Here is a 19,654-nt window from a genome sequence, read left to right on the forward strand (position 1 = left end):
AGGAGGTGAAGTAATGCACTGATGTGATATGAACAGTCAGAGTACTTTGCGTCTGTCCTGCAATGATTTTTTTGTTTTGTTTTAGAGTTAAAAGAAAAAAAAAAGAGGCTTTATTCTGTTAATATGTATCTTTACAATTCTTTGTATTGTATAAAAAACTATTGTAGGTAATTTACCTTGGGTGCAATGTGTTCTGTCAAAAGTTTTTATTTTGATATTTTGTCCAGAGAAGCAGAGAGAGAGCAGGAAACGCCGTTTTATGATGTTGTCCGTGTGCTTTTAAAGCGCCTCTTTAATATTGTTAAATAAAGTATGAGATAAAAATATGGGGTGGTACTGTAAAGTCATCCATGATTAATCTTTTCAAATATATTCCAATATTTTCACAGAAATTCCCTGTCTGCGTGATGTTTGTGGGATGTTTGAGGCGTCCTCTGTAAAGGGGCTGAGGAGGACCTTGGTGCCACTGCTGTCACCTCAATGGTTTGCAAAGTGTTGGAGCTTCTCAACAGTGAAGATGCTCCTGCAGCTCCTCTTCCTCACAGATCTTGTCCAGGTGCTGCTCATAGCAGGAGAGTCTTGTCCCTGAGGGGACAAAAACGAGGTGGTGGTGATGGTGGTGGTGGCCTGGTTTGGTGGTCCTCAGCTGGTGGTGGTGATGGCGCAGTTAGGTCATCATGAATTGGCGATTGTCACAGCCCAATTTGGTCATTACCAACTGGCAGTGGTAGCAGCCTGATCTGATCATCATCAGTTGGTGATGGTGGTGGTCCAGTCTGGTCATCATCACTTTGTGATGGTGATGGGGTTACCTAGTTTGGTCGTCACCAAGTGTTCATGGCCCAGGTTGGTCATCAATTTGTGGTGAAGGTGGTAACAGTGATGGTGATGGTGTTGGTGATGGTGATGGGTGATGATGATGGCCCAGTTTAACCATTCCCCATTTTTGATGGTGATAATGATGGTGTTGGTGGTGGTGGTGATGGTGACAGCCCAGTTGCTCATCCCAAATTTATGGTGATGGCGATGATGATGATGATAATGGTGACAGCCCAGTTTGCTCATTCCTGATTGAAGATGATGATGATGATGGTGAGGGCCCATTTTCTTCATCCCCATTTGATGGTGATGGTGATGGTGATGATGATGATGGTGATTGATGATGATAATGGTGCTGCTGCTGGTGATGATGATGATGATGCTGATGATGATGATGGTGTGGGCTCATTTTGCACATCCCGTTTTTGATGATGATGGTGTTGGTGATGGTGATGATGATGATGATGAAGATGATGACGATGATGCTGGTGAGGGCCCATTTTGCACATCCCTTTTTGATGATGATGGTGTTGGTGATGGCGATGATGATGATGAAGATGATGATGATGAAGATGATGCTGGTGAGGGCCCATTTTACTCATCTCTTTTTGATGATGATGGTGTTGGTGATGGCAATGATGATCATGATGCTGCTGCTGCTGCTGGTGATTGATGATGATGATGAAGATGATGATGATGATGAAGATGATGCTGGTGAGGGCCCATTTTGCTCATCCCTTTTTGATGATGATGGCAATGATGATCACGATGCTGCTGCTGCTGCTGGTGATTGATGATGATGATGATGACGGTGCTGCTGAAGGCCCAGTTCTCTCATGCCCACTTTGTCCTCGAGCTGACCTCTGCGGCCGCGCTGGGCTGGGCTGGGAGCCCCCACGGAGGCGGTGTATTCCATCCTTTAATTCCTGTATTCCATCCTTTAATTACTGCCGCAATCACAACACGGAGCCGCTGTCAGTGAGAGATAGCTCGGCACTGCCGGCTGGGATCCTCGCCACTCGGGGCTTGTAACTAAAACTGCAGGATTAATTTGATTAATTGATAGAATTATTTTCCAAACTACTCTTTTGTTTATGGAGGCTTAAAATGCTTGCCGCCTGCACCCTCCTGGTGTGTTGCAGAGTGGAGATAAAGTGGCTGAAAATAATTAGTATGGCTTAATTTAGGGAAAAAAATAACCTCAAAAGAATTTTGCAGAAAATTTAAGACGGCACATTTTACTTTGTTTTGGCAGGAAATATTATGGAGCTGGAAATGGGACTTTTATGTTTTCCCTCTGCTATATTTCACCAGGGCAGCAAACCTGCAGGGCGGAGGAGGAGATTTTCATGCCTGGTTGTTACCAGAGCTCTCCCACACCTCCAGATTCATCACCTGGGCACCTGGAAATGAGTCTCCTGGGAGCCAGGGGAATGCTGCAGGAATGGGATCCATCCCCAGGGCCCTGGAATGGGTGCAGGGACCCCTTCCCAAAGCTGCACCCATTTTCTGGAAGCACAAAGCATGAGTGATACCCACCTCTGGCTCGGGAATGCCACTCCCCAGGGAGATGTTGGCATCATCCCCTCATCTTTGGGGGCTGAATTATTTAATTTATCCTTTCCCCTCTAAATGTGAGAAGGTTTTTTCCCCCCTGCTCTCCCCCACATCCCATTCCCTCAGTCCCCCCCACCCATCAGCTCCTCTGAGCTCCCCAAAGCCCCCGGGTTTGCTGAGTCCTGCATTATCCAGCAGCGTTTGTCACTTGGGAGATTGCAGGCCCCTGTCACCATAATTCCAGTGAGGATGCAAAGCCAGGCAGCTTCTCCCTGCTGGGGATTAACTCCCTGCTCAGCAGGGGACAGCAGCACAGGGGGGCTCCCCTGGGACCCAGCACGTCCAGGGGTCCCAGCCCTGCACCCCCGGGATATGGGGCCAGTCTGCACCCACATCCTCAGGGGTGGGACAGCTCCAGGCCCTGGGGCTGCAGGGTGGGTCTGATGGGAGGTGCCTGGCATCGATGGAGCCCCTTGGGGGGGATTTCTTGGCTTCTTGCCACCACCCTCAATTTCCCTCAAGCTGTTTGCTCTTCAAGCCCCCCCCCCCCCCCAAAATCCAGCCAGCCTTTCTTTTCTCAGCCCCACAGCCAAGTTTCTGAGCCAGAGGTGCTTTAAGCCTCTCCATAAAGCCTGGAGGATAACGGGATCCACCATGGTTGTCACGCTGCAAGCAGGGGCTGAAGATTTAGGAATTTTTTTTTTTTTTTTGCTTTTGAGTCAAATCTGGCCGTTCCTTGCACAGCAGGAATTTAAAGCCCAGCTCCCACCTCCCTCCCCAGGGTGTGTGACAGGGAGGGATCCTGCACCCCTGGTGCTGAATTCATGCAGGAAAACCTGGAGCCCTGGGGGCTGTGAACAGAGCCATGCAGCCCCCAGGGATGCCATCCTGCCAGCAGTGATGCTTCTGAAGCCCAGGAATTGTTTGGATTGCTCCTTTTGGGACTCAGAACATCATTCCTACAGAAGGAGATCAGTAAGAGGGAGGGGGGAAATAAGCACTGAGACATCCCAGCCTTGGATTTGGGAACTGGGGGCTGCTCACCCACACATTCCCACCTGGTTTCAGGAGCCTCCAGTATCATTTCTGCCAGGGGAGGTTTAGGATGGGTATTGGGAACATTTCTTCATGGAAAGGTTTGTCCAGCCCTGGCCCAGCTGCTCAAGGCAGTGCTGGAGCCCCCGTCCCTGGAGGAAATTAAAAGCCACATGGATGTGGCACTGGGGGACATGGTTCAGTGGTGGCCTTGGCAGTGCTGGGGCTCGATGATCTTGGAGGCTTTTCAACCCTAAACCATTCCACGCTTGGGATTTGGTTTAATCCTAAACCCTTCCACGCTGCCACCGCAGCTCCCGGGAGCCCGGAATTCCACAGCAGCGTCTCTGCCCAGGACATGCCCAAGTCAGGGAGGAACGTGCCCAAACCGTGCCCACACCTTGCCCAAACCGTGCCCAGGCTTTGCTCCTGCCCTGTCCCACCCATGTCCCACCCGTGTCCCATCCGTGCCCAAGCTGTGCCCAAGCCCCAGAGGACCCCGGGCTGTTGGCAGCCACCCGAGGCTGGGCCACGGGCAGGTGACAAGTGGCACCCAGGGCCGGGTTCTCCTGCCAGCAGGTGGCAGGGCCCTTCTGCAGGTGGGCACCGCGATGCCAGTCCTCCCTCTTGGGACAAAAAAACCTCTAAAATAGGATATTTTGAGCGGGAAAAAAGCTGGTGTTGCGGCCTTGGCAGGTCGTGCCAGCGGGCAGTGGCACCGGGGGCTCAGCACAGCCCCCCAAAATGCCCCCCAGCCACCCCTGAACCCTGAAATCCGGCAGAGGCAGCTCCTGGCTCTTCCCATTGACATTCCTGCGCCGCCGCCTCCTCTCGCCGCGTCTCTAATAATATCAGGGCAGATTAATTGGCACTAATACAAATGTACACAGCTCCATAAAAAGATGTCACCTCGCTCACAATGGGGGGAACGGCTGCTCCCGCATTATCTCTGCTCTGCAGGCGTGTAATTCACTCCTCGGGAAAACACGCTGTTTATTCGGCTCCCCTGGAACCATCTCCCTGCAAACACCACGGCCTCGGGAAGGGAGCAGGGAGACACCCAGCCCTGCCACTGGCTCTGCCACCATGCTGCTTGTCCCTGTGCAGGGCCACCCATGGGTGCCCCCGGGGGGGCATTTGGGGACGGGATGGCATTTGGGGACATCCCTGTGTCAGGATCCAGCCCTTGGGTGGTGGTCGAGACTGAGAATTGTCACGTCTGGGGGGATCTAGGTGGCTCTGGGATGGTGCCAGAAAGGGAATTAAAGGGACATTTTTGGCAAGAGATGTGCCAGGGGAAGGACTGCAACCTGTTTCCTTCGCTCCCCAGGGCAGGGTGGCAGAGCCCACCGGCTCCAGCGAGGCTTTTTGGGGCATTTTTGGGGGGAAATGCAGCCCCCCGTGGGTGTGACAATGTCCCCTCAAGATGCTGCCACTGCTTCTTCCAGCACCAAGAGCCAGGGACAGCCTCCATCCCTCTGCTGCCTCACAGGGAGAGGAAATTTGGGCATCTCATCAGTGTTCGCTCCCCCCCAGCCCCTCAAACCCGCGCAATTAACGATGCTGTGTTTAATTAAACGCTTGTCTAATTATCTCGGTGTAAGCAAACACGCCAGGTGAGTACCACAGGGGAGCTCCGTGGATGTGCCAGAGGGACCGGCTGGATCTGCCATGCTCCCAGCCCCTAAATCCCCACAGCCCAGCCGGGGGGAGCCCGGGGACCCCCAAAAGGGCCGGGCTGGGTTGGGGGTCCCCTCAGCAGCCCCTGCTGGAGGCAGAGCCAGCACGGCTGGCACGGAGCAGAGCCCAATGCGGGCTCCCTGGGCCGGGCCCAGCAAAGCCGGGCTGGGAGGGAGGGAGGGGAGAGGTTCCACAATCAGAGCTGCTCCCCGAGGGGATGCTCTCCAGGGATGGCTCTCCAGGGATGGTCTCCAGGAAGGCGGCGATTCGAGGCCATTTGAGGTGAAAGGCGCCGCCAGGATGGTTTTGGGGGGTGGTCAGCCAGAGAGCCTCGTCCTCAGCAGCATCTCCCTCCTCCCATTGGGTTGGTTTTTTTTTTTTTCTCCCCTGGATCTCTTCTTAATTCCTAACTTAATTTCTTTTGACATCCTCATTGCCGGTTTGACCTCTTTACTGGAATCATGCGCTGCTTAAAACTCATTATCCCACCATTGAAACAGGAAGTTAATTAAAAACCCTTTAAAAAAAGAAAAAGAAAAGGGGGGAAAAAAGCACATCCCATGTCCGGGGATAGATGGAGAAGGGATATGACCGAGCTGTGCTGTGTCCCCACAGCCCACCAGCCCTCTCCATTGATCCATCATTATTTGGGGATCACCAGCCATCACCGCTGGCAATGATCCAAAAAGTCCATCCTTATTTGGGGACCAGCAGCCATCACCACCAAATCCCCCCGATCCAAGGTCAGCCATGGCAAGGTCCAGTTTGGGAGAAATTGTTGTTTTTCACAGGACAATATTCCCAACGTGGATTCAGAATCTATGTGGCTCCTGTTTAACCCACATTTCACCCCAAAATTTCTTCATACTCACAGGTCACCTGGCTGGGATGATGCCAAGGGGGCACCCCAGGACACCTACACCACCTCCGGGTGTCCTGGGGTGTCCCCCACCCTGAGCCAGGGTCGTGGAAGTCACAGTGGGAGGTTTTGGACCATTCATCTGGAAATGAGAGGGGTTCCAAGGGATCCAAAAGAGCCCCTGGGGACCCCACAGAAGGTTTGGGGGGCCCCATAAGAGTCTTTGAGCATCTGTGAAAGGTGAATTGGGACTCAGTGATGGCACTGAGGTTCCAGCAGGGGGATTTGCTGTGGGTGTAGGACCTTCCAGAGAGTCACAAGGGATCCCAGAGGGAAATTTGGGGAACACAAAGAAGGATGGAAGACCCCAAAGGGGAATTTCGGGATGCTGGGTATGGGTTGTGGAACCCAAAAGGGGGGGTCCGACCTAACGGGGTGGGGCCAGACCCAAAGCAGGGGCTGGAGCCTCACGGGGCTCCCAGAGCGGGGCTAGGACACCTTTGGGACCCTCGGGGGACCGCGGGGGGAGCGCGCACAGGAGCCCCCGCAGGGAGCGCGCTCCGAGGCCACGCCCCCTCTGCCGTTAGCCCCGCCCCGCCGCGCGCGCCATCCGGTGGGCGTGGCCGGCGGGGGGCGGGGGCCTATGGGCGGCCGCGGCGGCGGCGCTGGCCCCGCCCCCCGGAGCGCTCCGCGGGTTTGATCCGGCGCGGCGCCCATTGAGAAAATCCCGCGGCGGCGGCGGCGGCGGCTTCGCTCCGCCGAGCACGGCCCGGCCCCGGCCCCGGCCCGGCCCCGGCCCCGGCCCGGCCCCGCGGGCGGGCGGGCGGGCATGCGAGCAGCCGGGGGCCCGCCCGCCGCCACCCACCTGCCGCCCGCCCAGCCGCCAGCCGGGGCGCCGGGCTCGCCCCTCGCCGAGCGATGTCCAGGAGGAAACAGAGCAACCCCCGGCAGATCAAACGTGAGTCGCCGCTACCGGCACCCCTTCCGTCGTTCCCTGCTGGACCCACCGCACCCACTCCCCCTCCCGGCTTATTTTTTTGCACCACCCGTTCGGCGGCAGCGCTCCCGCACCCCTTCCCCCGGTCCCCCCGGTACTCTAGGGACACACCCGGGACCCCCCCGGGACGGCCGCCGTGGGTGCCCGTTCCCGCTACCGACCGCTCGCCTGCCTCGGTCTCTGTCCCCGCCGCTCCCCCCTCCCTCCTGCGCCGCCTCCCCCCCGCCAGCGCGGTGGCTCCGGTACCGGCTCCCGATGGGGGCCCCGATAAGGCTTTAAAATATTCCGTTCTGCAAGTCCCGTCCTGATAACATCGCTCTGTCGGGACGGCCTGAAATTGTGATCTTATCTCCCCCGCCTGCCTCCCATCCAGCGCCGGCGGCCAGGGCCGGGGGCTCCCCGAACCCCCCCGGGGCTCCCGATGGCTGCCGGGCCACCCCAGCCCTGCCGCGGGCTCCTCACCCCGGCCGTGGGCCGCTCACCCTGCCAGGGGCTCCCCATCCACCCTGGGGTACCCCAGCCCCGCCGGGGGCTCCTCACCGTGGGGACAGCGCCCTGACCCTGCCAGGGCTCCCCTTCCCGCACGGGGACCCCCATTTGCCTGGGCGCTGCTGGACCCGCCGTGCCACCGTCCCCATGGTCCCCATGTGCCATCCTCCCCACCGGGCACGCTGTCCTTGGCCCCCAGGTCCCGCTCCGCATCCCAGCCCAGGTGGGACGTGGCCATGAGGAAGCGCCGCAGGATCCCTCGGGGCTTTGGGCACATCCCTGTCCCTCCCTGGGACACATCCCTGTCCCTCCCTGGGCAATGGTGGTTCCCGAGGGTTTCCATCGGCCGGGCTCTTGTTTTGCTCCAGCGAGGATGCACCAGCAGAGCAGAGAAATCCTGCAAAGTGCTGGAAGTTTTTTGGTGCCGGGCTCAGCTTGGCTTTTCTCCTTCCTCTCCGGTGTGTGTGTGTGTTTTTTTTCTTTCCCCCTCGAGTCGATGGAAGCTGGTGATAAGAGGGAGATGGGAGGATAGGGAAGGCTGGCCACCATGTGATAATCTACCTTTATCTTTCTCCTGAAATAATTGCAAGGCTGAGTTGCACCTACCTGTTTCCCTGCCTGGGGTGATTGCTGTGGTGATAACGCTCAGCTAGACTTTTACCCGGGGAGAGTTAAAAATAGTCCCAGCTGCCTCCTTTCTTTTTTTTTTTTTTTTTTTTTTTTCTTTTTTTCCGGGATACTTTTCTCCTTTGGCTTTCTCCAACTTCCGCGGCTTTATTTCGGCAAAAAGCCCTGCCTGGGTGACTGCAGCTCGCTCAGCCGGGAGCGTTCGGAGCGGTAGCGCTGGGAGCCCCTGCGGGATGCCCGCTCCCAGCGCCCACCAGCGCGGACTTTGCGGGGCAAACTGGGGCAGGACGAGGCCGTGGCAGCTCGGCCGGGCGGCGGCGGCGGCTCCTCGTATCTCCTTCCTCTGCTGCTTTTCTGCAGAGATGTGAAGAAATGATAAAGTGGGAGGCTGATCTCAGGCCGCCGGCGATGGCCAAAAGTGATTAAAAGCTGAGAGCTTGGAAGCCTTCCTGTATGTGTCAACATGAAAACAGTCATTAGACGCGGCGAGCGCGGCGAGAGCGCCCTGCCGCTGCTCCATCAGGGAAGGTATGCATGAATCAGGGCTCCGGTAACCAGACTCCTCTCATGTACAGACCGGACCTGTTTCCACAAAGTCTATCCTCCTTATCATCTCGGCTGGAGCATTAAAAACCTCCTCCAGATTGGTATCTGCTGATTTTATTTTCCTGGGTGACGCGATGTTCTCGCTCTGGCTTCGCCTTCTCTTGTGGGGTTGGGGTTTTGTTGTTTTTTTTTTGAAGCCCGATGCGAGGCGCAGATTAAGGCTCGCGGGGAGATCGCCGGGAGAGCGGGCGATCGCCAGCAGAGATAAGACAAAGATCAGACACCGGACTATATTTAACCGGCTGCTTTAACCTTCCTCTCCTCGGTGCCTTTCCGGGCTGGAGCCGAGCGGGGATGGAGGGGCCGGGGGTGCCGCTCCCTCCGAGCCCCCCCGGCAGCGGTGGGGAGGCTTTGAAAGCCGATTGCATCGCGATGGTGGCTTTCGATAGCAGAGAAAACACCCCGAGCATCTCTCCCTTTCATTTTTGGGGGTTCCTGCCCGCAGAGGACAGTTTCTTTCCATCCCTGCCTGTACCACCAACCTCCCTGCAGCTGCTTCTGCCTTATGGGGTGGTTGATTTTTTTTTTTCCTTTCTCTTTCTTTTTCTTTTTTTTTTTTTTTTTTGTGTGTGTGTGTCTGTCTTTTGTTCTGCTGGTAGATAGATGTGAGGGGCTGATAGGGAGCAGGAGCTGATCTCCAACCCAGATAGCCTGTTATATTTATTAACTTCAAACATGGGAGCACGGGCACCCAGCTGATGAGCGAGGCTCTGGCAGCTGCCGGTGCTTTCACAGCGCCGGGTCCTGCGATGGGGGAGCTGATAAGCGGGAGATTGATCTCATCGCGCTGATGTGCCTCCCCCTCCCTTGTTCTTTTAATTTTTTTTTCTTTCTTTTTTCTTTTTTTTTTTGTTCCTAAGCGAGCTGGAAGCGAATGTTTTGTCAGAGTTGCAGGGGCCTGTTTGTGGTTATTATTTTTTTATGGTGTTTGGTTGTTTTTTTTTTTCCTTTTCCTTTTTTATTTTGCGCTCAGCTACAGTAGATCTGAGCTCCTGATAAGCGCCAAGCCCCGATCTCCATCCTGATAGAGATTGCCAGGGCTGATAAGCACCACTTATCTCTCCCCACCAGACCGGAGCAGGATTCGCTACAACAACAAACACAGCAAAGAGGGGCAAAAGGGCTCCAACAATTTGTTCCACTGCAAATGTGATTAACGCGGGCACTTTAATTATCTGATGGGGGGCAGCTGCATGTGTGTTTTTATTTCTCAAGGTGGTGGGGTGGTTTTCCCCCCTCTCCACGTGCGCTGTGAAGCGAGCTGGGTTGAGAAGCCGAGCTCTCCCAGCTCCTGTTATCGGCTGCAGATGTTGCATTAGTTTGATGAGAGCTTTGACTTTTTTTTGATCATTATCTCCCATTCTGCACCGCCGAGCGAGCGCCCGGGCTGGGGGGTGGGGGGGGGTGAAAACACCGTCATATTTTTGCATGTGGATTTTCTTTAATTGCTAATAGATGGTGTCAGATAAGGAGTGCGATCTGCGCTGTTAAAGCCGCCGTCTCTCGATGGGCTGTGCTGGGCTCGGGTGGTTTTATTTGGTTTTATTTTTTTCCTTTCCTCCTGCACGCTCGGCTGCTCCCCGGTCCCGCGTGGGCTCGGCGGCGGTGCCGGGAAGGGGACGGGGGAGCCGGGCACGGGGTGGCCGTGGGAGAGCCGTCCTTCCCTCCCGGGAGCCTGGAAAATCGCGTTTCTTTTAAAGATGACAGTGGCCAGCCCAGCGTCTATTTTTAGCGGCGGCGTGGTGAGCCGGTGGCGTGGGATGCTCCCGGCACGCCTCCTGCCTGCTCCTTCCCGCTGCCTTCCCTCCCTCCTGAGTCCTTCCCTTTCAGGTGACTCTGTTTCAACCTCCTCTGCTTGTTGCCTTTATTTTTTTTTTTTTTTTTTTTGGCCTGTTTTCCCCTCTGCGCTCTGATGCAGCTGCACTTTTCCATCCCCGCCACCTCCGTGCCTCAGTTTCCCCATCCGCACCTCCGGGGTGGGGGTGTTTGGGGAGGCGCTACCCTGGGGTGCTCCATGGGGTGGGTTGGGTTTGCTCCCGGGATGAGCCGGGTGCCAACAGGGCCTCCCAGCTCCGCTCCCAACACCGGAATCCTCTGCACATCCCAGAGCTCCCTCAGCCCCCCTGTACCCCGCTGGTGGCATCCCCAAGGTGGCATCCCCGTGTCCCACATGTCTGTGACACCCACGGGCGCTGCCTGCCTGCCTGCCAGCCCCTCCCCTCTTGTGCAAACACCCCGGGGCTTTTGCCAGCCCTGGCGCGGTGGCACCGAGCAGCTGGCAGGGCGAGGGTGGCAGAGCCCCGTGGCACCGCTGCCCCCGCAGTGGCTCTGCCCAGCCCGGCTGTCACCGGCCCCTTGGGATGTGCCCTGGGTGACACTGGGGGCTGCCAGGGCTGGGGGGCATCGTGGTCCCCATGGGTGGGATAGAGGAGTGACCTGTGGGGTATCAGTGGGATACTGGTGGAATATCAGTGGGATACTGGTGGCATATCAGTGGGATACTGGTGGAATATCAGTGGATCAGTGTGGTACTGGTGGGATGCACCCAGCAGAGCCCACCCTGGGGAGTTCTCCCAGCCATCCCCAGGTGTTTCCCACGCTCCTGCCCAGTGGAGGGTCTGCCCCAGCCTCGGGTGATGCTGGAAGAAGTTTCCCTCCTCTTGCACAGCCAGGTGTGAGCATCCCTGCAGGCCCCAGCTGCAGGAGAAGGTTGGCAGCTGGTGGCCAAGGGGACAGCTGGGAGCAGGAAATGCATTCTCCATGGATAATGGAGGAATGGCGCTGCTGGCCAGTGCCACCACCCCGTGCCCTGCCAGCCGTGGCACACTGCATCCCTCAATGCCAGGGAACCCCGTGAGCCCTTTTGAGGCTGTGCTAGGGGTGCATCCCAGGATGGCTCCTCCTGGCCACCCCCAGGAGACGAGGATGAGGGGGATGCTGAGGGAGCCAGGGCTGGATCCAGGCTGGCCATGGCCAAACCAGTTCTGCCGAGGGCCCAGCGAGGGAGGTGAGGGAGGCTCTGCCAGCAGCTCCTTCCAGGGCCGTGGGCGCTGGGGCTGGGTTGGTTTTGTGTCTGCTGCAGCTCTTCCACCTCCTGAGCCCCCAGGGGACACCCCCACACCATCCCCAGCATGGGCACAGAGCCACAGCAATGGACTGTCCCTGGCAGCCTGGGGAAGCCACCTCCAGCCGGGATTTACACCTCGGGATCCCAATGGCGAGGTTGGGCAAGGTCTTATTTTCCACGGTGAATCACGAGGCCACCTAGCAAGCTGCAGCTTCCCCTTTGGCCAAGTTGTGATGTGGCCAGCTCAGCAATCAGCACTGGGGAGGAAAGCAATCCTTTCCCCACGGGTGTTGCAGGAATTGTGCAAGGAGGCAGCGCCACGGCACGGGTGATCCCAGGTTCCTGGAGAGGGGCATCACCCCAAAGGCGGCATCACCCTGTCCACATCCACCCTGGGACAGGAATCTCCATGCCATGGGACATTCCCAGCCCTGAGGGGACACCCACATCCCTGGGAAAGGAAAGGACAACGCTGTCCAAAGTGGGCAGCAGCAGGGCTGGGGATGCAGCTGCTGGACCCTGCGTGGTGCTGGTGGATTTGGGGTCAAACGCAGCCGTGCTGGCCGAAGGAAGAGGATGTTTTGAGGATGTTTTCCATCCGTCCTGCTGCAAAAAAAAACATGATCAGCCTTGGAAAACACTGGATGGGACGTTGCTGTGGAGGGAAAACCAGCCCAGGGCTTCCACAGGGGCACAGCCAGGCTGAGAGCTGATGCTGCCTGGGGAGAGGGATGTGAGCACCCGGCAGGAGCGAGGAACCTGGAGCTCCTTGGAATTCAGCAGTGGAGAAGATGAATTGGAAAAGGCCTCTGTGCCAGCCCTGCACCACACTCCACCTCTGCTCCCTGCTGAGGACGTGGATTTTTCTTCCCGTGGGGCCAAGAAATCAGCTCCCCCACTTTGGAGAAGAGCAGGAATGGGAGCAGCAGGCCAATATCTCCCTTTTTTTTCTGCACCACATCCCATGACTGCTTTTGCTGCCTGACTCAGGGCTTTTGGCCGCTCCAGCTTGGCCAGGCTGTGTCCTGCTGCTCCCTTTATCAGGAAAGTTCAAGTGTTTCGGGGTAATACAGTTCCCTCTTCCGATGGCTGCCCGGTAAAGGCTCCACATTGTTCCTGCAGCAACATGTTTTTTTGGAAGGGCTGAAATGCCGAAAGGAATGCAACTGCTGACCTTGGGCTGCAGTGGGGTTAAGGAGTGTGTGCCTATGAGTCACTCCAGATAAGAGCCTTCCACGGCTTTTTTCCTCCAAAATAATTCTTTATCTCCTCTTTCTCACATCAACATATTTTCTTGACATCTCCCCTTCGATAGCGCGTGGAGGAAATGTGCTCCTCGGGTTTGTCCATCTGATGAAATGTGGATCCATTGTTTTCCCTCGGCCTTGGCCAGCTGGGAGCCTGACCCCAGGATTTGGGGATGTGCCTCCCTGTCAGTGCCAGGGCTTGGGGATGCTCGGTGGGGTCGGGGTCCCAGAGCTTTGGGAGTGCTCAGTAAGGTCATGGCTGGAAGATTTTGGGGTCAGTGCATGGGGTTTTGGGATGTTTAATGGGGTCAGTGCCTGGAGCTTTGGTAGTATTTAGGATGGGTCCCTGCATTTTTGGGGCTGCTTGGTGGGGTCAGTGCCTGGAGGCTTTTGGGATGTTCAATGGGGTCAGTGCCTGGAGCTTTGGCAGCATTTAGGATTTGTGGAAATGCTTGGTGGGGTCAGTGCCTGGAGGCTTTTGGGATGTTCAATGGGGTCAGTGCCTGGAGCTTTGGGAATATTTAGGAATGGTGCCTGCAGTTTTGGGAAAGCAAACCCAGGGTTTGGGGATGTTTGATGGGGTCAGTACCCCTTGCTTTAGGGATAGGCTTTGGGGTCGGTGCCCAGGATTTTGGGAATATTTGGCACCCTGGACTTTGGGAATTCCCCACAGATTCAGTGCCTGGGGCTTTAAGGATGTGCCTTGGGCTGAGTGCCCAGGAATTTATGGATGCTTGAAGGAGTTTGGGGCTGCACCTTAAGGCTGTGCCTGAGCCTTTGGAGGGATGCTCAGCAGGGTCAGTCCCTGTAGCTTCGGGAATGTGCCTTGGGATGGTACCCAGCGTTTTGGGTGGAGCGAGATAAGAGTGAAAAACAACTTGATGCTTGATGAGATTGGTGCCTGTGGTTTTGGGGATACTTCTCTGGGTCAGTGCCTGGGGTTTGAGGATGTGCCTTAGGGTTGATACCCAGGGTTTTGGGATGCTTGATGAGATTGGTGCCTGCGGTTTTGGGGATACTTCTCTGGGTCAGTGCCTGGGGTTTGAGGATGTGCCTTAGGGTTGATACCCAGAGCTTTGTGATGTTGGAGGAGTCAGTCCCCGGGGCTTTGCAGATGTTCCTCCAGAGCTTTGGGAATGTGAGACCGGGAGCAGCAGGCAGAGCATCCCCAGCCCGGCAGGGCACGGCGGGGAGGAAAAGCCGCTCTTCCCTCCCCTCCCTGCTCCGCCGGGAAGTTTGGCCGCTCTCTCTCTCTCTCTCTCTCTCTCTCTCTCTTCTCCGTCTCCCAGCCGAGGCCTCTCATGCTACTCGCAGCTCCTATGATAATGCGGAAAGTTGAACTGGCCCCATTACTGCGCTGCGATGGTTGCGGCGATAAGGGCGCGATAATGGCAGCGATAGCGGCAGCTCGGTAGCCAATGGCTCCGCCGCTCCTCCCATTAACATTCCCCACCACGGCCGGGCTCGGAGCTGCCTATCTGCTCTCCATTTCCACTCCTCCGCTAGATAAGAATGGAAATACTGACTTCATAGCTCACTGATTAAAGTGTCTGGATTTCTTGATAATACACAGATAAATTATGTTTTTCAAAAAGAAGGTAGGGAAGGGAGTGCGAGGGGAGGGAAAAACCTCCAGTCCATTTTTATTTTATTTTTTTTTTCCTTCCTTCCCTCTTTCTGGCCGTGCCCTGGGAGTTGGGATTTTGCTGCTCCAAAACGCCCTTCCCAGCTGGAAGGCAGAGCCCTGTGAGGTGCCCTCAGGAATGGGGGGCAATAAGGATTTTTGGGAGCCTCGTGGGTGGGGTGTAGGGCAGCCCTGTGCTGGGATGGAGATGCTGTTCCTGCACCCAGGGATCTGCTCCTAGCACGGGCAGGGCTTTGCCAGCTGTGCCACATGCCGGGATCCTGGTGGTGGCTGGGCCATCTCAGGTGGGATCTGTCCCCAAGCTGGCAGCGCCAGGGATGCTCGGGGAGCATCTCCATTTCTGTATCCACCTCCCTGCTGCTGCTGCAGGATGCTGCCCTGGATACTTCGGAGCAGCCTCATCCCTCTGCCCCATCCATACTCAACTCCTTGGCTTTCCTCACTCATCCCCACTGGAGCAAGCAGAGCTTCCAGACTCCTTAGATTGGAGAAGGTATTGACCACGAGCCTCTGAGTTTGTTTCATCTAAACATAAAACTAAAGAGCAAACAGTATAAAGTTCATTTTTTAATGTGCTGCCCCATTCCAGTTGGGCTGCTCTCTTTATTTTTTTTAGGGGAACTGTGATAAAAAGCAGAGATAAAGCCAGGACTGTTTTGTGTAGGAGTCGGTATCTGCGTTATCTATCTCCCTTTTTCACTCTCCGGGCAGCTCTGTTGTTTTTCGCTCTTATCTCGCTCCACCAAAATGCCAAGAACAGGAAAAAAAAAAAAATTAGAAAAAAGAAAGAGAGAGAGAGGCAGCACAGGCACGTTTGCTCGGAGAGAACTCGGTGTCCACAGAGCCGGGCAGGAGAAGGGCCTGGAGTTGGAGGAAGAGGAGGGCTGGGGTGCTGGGAAGGATTTTGGGAGCAGCGCTGTCCCAGGGATCTCCATGTGCCAGGTTTGGTGCCAGCTGCTCTCAGCTGGGCCACCCAACCTGGCTGTGCCCTCCGAGGGTCCTTCCCTGCCCCTGGAGCCCCCCCGGTTCCTGCTGGTTGCCCTGGAGTGCTCCAGGATGGCTCTGGGAGCTGGGATCGGGCATCCTGTGGGACTGGGAGCAGCAGGGACATCCCAGCCAGAGCATCTTTGCTGAGGTCCTCTTGTCCCCATCCCTTGGGCCTTGTTGTCACCCAGGGCTGTCACAGACTGAAAGCCTTGGGGTGGACACTGAAAACCATCCCTGTTCCCTTTCCATCACTTTTGGAAGTGGGATGGACCTGGTAGGACCTGGAGCCGCCTCCCACAGGAAGGGGGATGGCTCCAGCTCGGCATCTCAGGGTAATTTGTCGCTGGATTAGCCCAGAGCTTGACCTCTGTCCTCGCTGTCACCTGGTATTGATGTGCTCAAGTGCTGCCTGAGCATCCCCACCCCCCGCCCGGAATGCCTTTATTCCAGGTGGGAGAAGTATCCAAATTGAGGGCTTTTCCCCCAGTTCCACCCTCTGGCAGGGAGCAGGGCTGGTGTGCTTGGAGCCTGATCTTCCTGGATGGAATTTCTTTCCCATCTCGTTGCGCCTCCAGGTGCTCCCGAAGTGCCCACAACCTGTATCACCATGGGGACAAACACCTCCCACTGCTCTTGGATGGGCTTTGGATGGAGACAGCTCCAGGAGGGACTGGTCCTTCTCTCCCAGTCTCATCAGCTGCCTCAGTTTCCCCGCTGTGCTCTGAGCAGCCTCTGGTGGCTCCGCGCGCTCTCCAGGCCACGTTCAGCGCATCCCTTCTCCCAGAGCATCCCCATCCATCCTCCACGCCCGGCACGGCTCCATTCCGCTCTCTCCTCTCTCCGAATCTATCAGGGCCTTATCGACCCCATCTGAAACCTAAAGTCACTCCATTGTCATTGTCCCCGGATCTGTTCCCCGGCTCCCTCCCCTGCCTGGCGCGCGGTGGATGCGCCGGCCGTTCCCGTTGGGAATGGCGGCCCCCGGAGCGCCCCAATCTCCCGGAATCTCTCGGTGCTTTATCGGCCCATCGGAGCCGGGGCTGGCGGGGCCGGCGCTGGCGCCGCTCGCTGCTGATAAAGTTACAGAGTTCAGGCAGTGATGAATGTTCAGTAACTGCACCCGCCGCGATCCCGCCTGGGCTTGGCAGCGCGAGCAGCTCCAGCTGAAACCAATCCCTCCCCTATCAGCAGCGCTGCTTTTTCTCAGGCTCGGCCTCTCCCCGCTCCTGCTCTTCCCTGGGGGGCTCCCCTGGGGCAGCGCAGCACCGAGGGATGCTCTGGGGGCTCCGTCCCATGGGGGGCGTTCTGGATTTCGCCCTGGAATGGTTTGGGTTGGGAAGGAACTTGAAGCTCATCTGGTTCTAGGGCAGGGACCTTCCACCAGACCTGTGGTGGTTGGGACAGAGCAGCTCCCCAGCAGTGACTGGAGCATCCCATCCCATCCTGAGGAATCCCATCCCAGCCTTCCCAACACCTCCATTCCCACCCTGTCCTTCGTTCCCCTCCTGGAAAAATTAGGCCTAAGTATATTATAAATGTGATAATTTAAAAATGGAATCATTTATTTATAAATTTATAATGTAATCATTATTATAAATTTACAGATGTAATCATTATTACAGATGTAATCATTATTGCAGATGTAATCATTATTACAAATTTAACAATTATTATAAATTTAACAATTATTGTAAATACTGTCCCACCAGCATCACCCACCCCTTCCATGCCCCACCATCTCTATTCCCCCACCACCCTTTGTTCCTCTTCCTGGTATAAATTAGGCCTAATAGATTATCAATGTAATAATATTAATCATTATAAAACCCCTCATGAGCTGTTGGAGCATCTTCCCATCAAGAATTACAGCATCACCCAGCTCCTCTGTCCCCTATTCCCCTCTGGGATAAATTAGGCCTAAATACAAAAACGTAATAGGTCTATAAAATTAATTTGTAAATGATTATAAATATCCCCCATCAGCAATCCCAGCATCCCTACCGCCTCCTGGATAAACCAGTAATAATTGAATACCTAATCATGATCAATACATTATAAACCCTCCCTACACCTTCCAATTCTCCAACCATACTCTTTTTGCCTTGTCCTTTTACCCCAGGGCACCACGGGCAGGGTCAGGGTGAGTTTTATCTGGAGGTGATGGAGAAGGGCCCCCAGTTTGAGATAAAGCCCCCTGGGGCCGGCCCCAGCCTCTATCAGCTCCGTGCACGGGGCTGATCTTTCATGGGAGATACCCATGGGAGCAGCCTGGCCTGGGATGCTGCAGCCAGCCTGATAGGGGGGGATGAGAGGGCTGATTTGTGCTCCAAAAACCCCTTTTCCTCCCAAACAGAGCCCAGACTCTCGGAATTCAGTGCAGCATCACTGGGGGGAGAGCTCCCGTGGAGCAGCACCGGCTCCTTTGTCCCGGCCTGGCATTCCCGGCCCTTCAGGGAAGCGGGGAGCAGCCGAGGTCGTTGGTAAAACAAACATCGGCAGGGCCCAGGGAGGAATTGGGTGAGAAGAGCGGGCGGGTGGCCCATCAGATACCGGGATTTGCAGCCCGGGTTGTTCTCTGGGTGTTTCTGGCACAGCCCTGCCACCAGACCCTGGGGAATCCCGGGATGCTCCAGGTCCCACCAAACCACCAGGGCTGCCTTTGCTCAAGGAGCAGCTGGGACTGGCTCCAGGGGCATCTTTCCCTGAGGAACTCTGCCCTGTGCCTGCAGCACTTTGCTCTTGGCTCCATAATTTAGGGGGAAAAGAGGTGATTTAGGGGCAGAGAGGAAGCAATGGCTGAGTGGAATTCTCACATTTCCAGCATGAGGTGATGGATGAGTATCCTGGTGATGCTTTGTGCATCCCAAAACCTGGTTTGGAGCCTTGTCCACCTGCTTTTGGGTTGGTATTCATTATTATTATTATTATTATTATTATTATTATTATTACTATTACTATTACTATTATTATTATTTATTTATTGTGGGTTTGTAATTGGAAGAGGATGGTGCCAGTGCAGGGATGAGAAGGAGCTGGAAGGATGGAGAAGGGATCCTCCATTATGCTGCCTGCCTGGTGGAGCTGCAATGTCCCTCAGGATGCCCTGGCACAGCTGAGATGTCCCCACTGTCCCCATCAGAGCTAAGGCTGAGCTTTGAGGTGCCTGGAGAGAAGGTTTGGGATGTGAGTTCACCCGGGTCCAGGCTCTGTCTCTCATTCCCTGACTCCCAGAGCCTTCCTTGGACTCATCCCCTGCCCGATGGGACTTGGAGGAATTTTTATTTTTAGAAATAAGGATTGTGGATTCCCAGAAAGGTTTGGGTTGGAAGGACCTTAAAGCTCAGCTCCTTCCTCCCCCTCCACGGGCGGGGACACATTCCATTTAGCCCAGGTTGCTCCCAGCCCCATCCAACCTGGCCTTGAACACTTCCAGAGATGGGAATTGCAAAGGAGTTGGATGGGAAATTTTATTTAAATTCGTATTTAAAAATAAACACTTGGACCTGACAGCAGCACTGAGCGCCAGCCGGCGAAGGCAGGTTGCCACCAGCCTGCACGTGTTCCCAATCCAGGACCTGCTTTCCACCATGGGAACTCCTCCTCCTCCTCTTCCTCCTCCTCCTCCTCCCTGCTCCAGAGCCGGTGGGAAAGTCTGTGGCTGTTGCTATTTTCTATCTGTTATCAAGGCCCCTTATCACTTTGCTCTTGTCTCCGTGCCGGCTCTCCGAGCACCCAGGGTCTCGCTCTTGGCAGCCTGGAAAAGTTCCCCCCCCATCCTCCTTGATTCCCTATATTCTTTTGCCTTTTATTTAATTTACCAGCTAAGCACAAAGAATCAAGAAAAGCTTTATTGTTCCTGCTCTGGGAGAGCCTTAATTGGAGTGCAGTGATCAAATCATTACCTGGATAACGCCGGGTTTCCCTGGGAATGCCGACCCTCGGCCCAGCCCTGCTGACACGGGCACAGCTCCTCAGCTCCCTGCAAGTTTGTACAGCCACTGTCTTTTTTTTTTTAATATTATTTTTTGAGGGGAAAAAA

The 19,654-nt window shown here is 55.7% G+C and overlaps 1 protein-coding gene across 1 annotated transcript in view; it reads left to right on the forward strand.

The window, feature by feature from the left end:
- Positions 1-6,806: 6,806 nt before the first annotated feature.
- ZFPM1 (zinc finger protein, FOG family member 1) overlaps positions 6,807-19,654 on the forward strand; it is a 34,928-nt gene continuing 22,080 nt past the window's right edge. Inside the window, exon 1 of the mRNA XM_036390307.2 lies at positions 6,807-6,908. Coding sequence (XP_036246200.1) covers positions 6,869-6,908 — 40 coding nt within the window. The 5' untranslated portion in view covers positions 6,807-6,868. The remainder of the gene's footprint in view (positions 6,909-19,654) is intronic.

This window comes from Molothrus ater, chromosome 12 (assembly GCF_012460135.2).
Source record: "Molothrus ater isolate BHLD 08-10-18 breed brown headed cowbird chromosome 12, BPBGC_Mater_1.1, whole genome shotgun sequence".
Lineage (NCBI taxonomy): Eukaryota > Metazoa > Chordata > Aves > Passeriformes > Icteridae > Molothrus > Molothrus ater.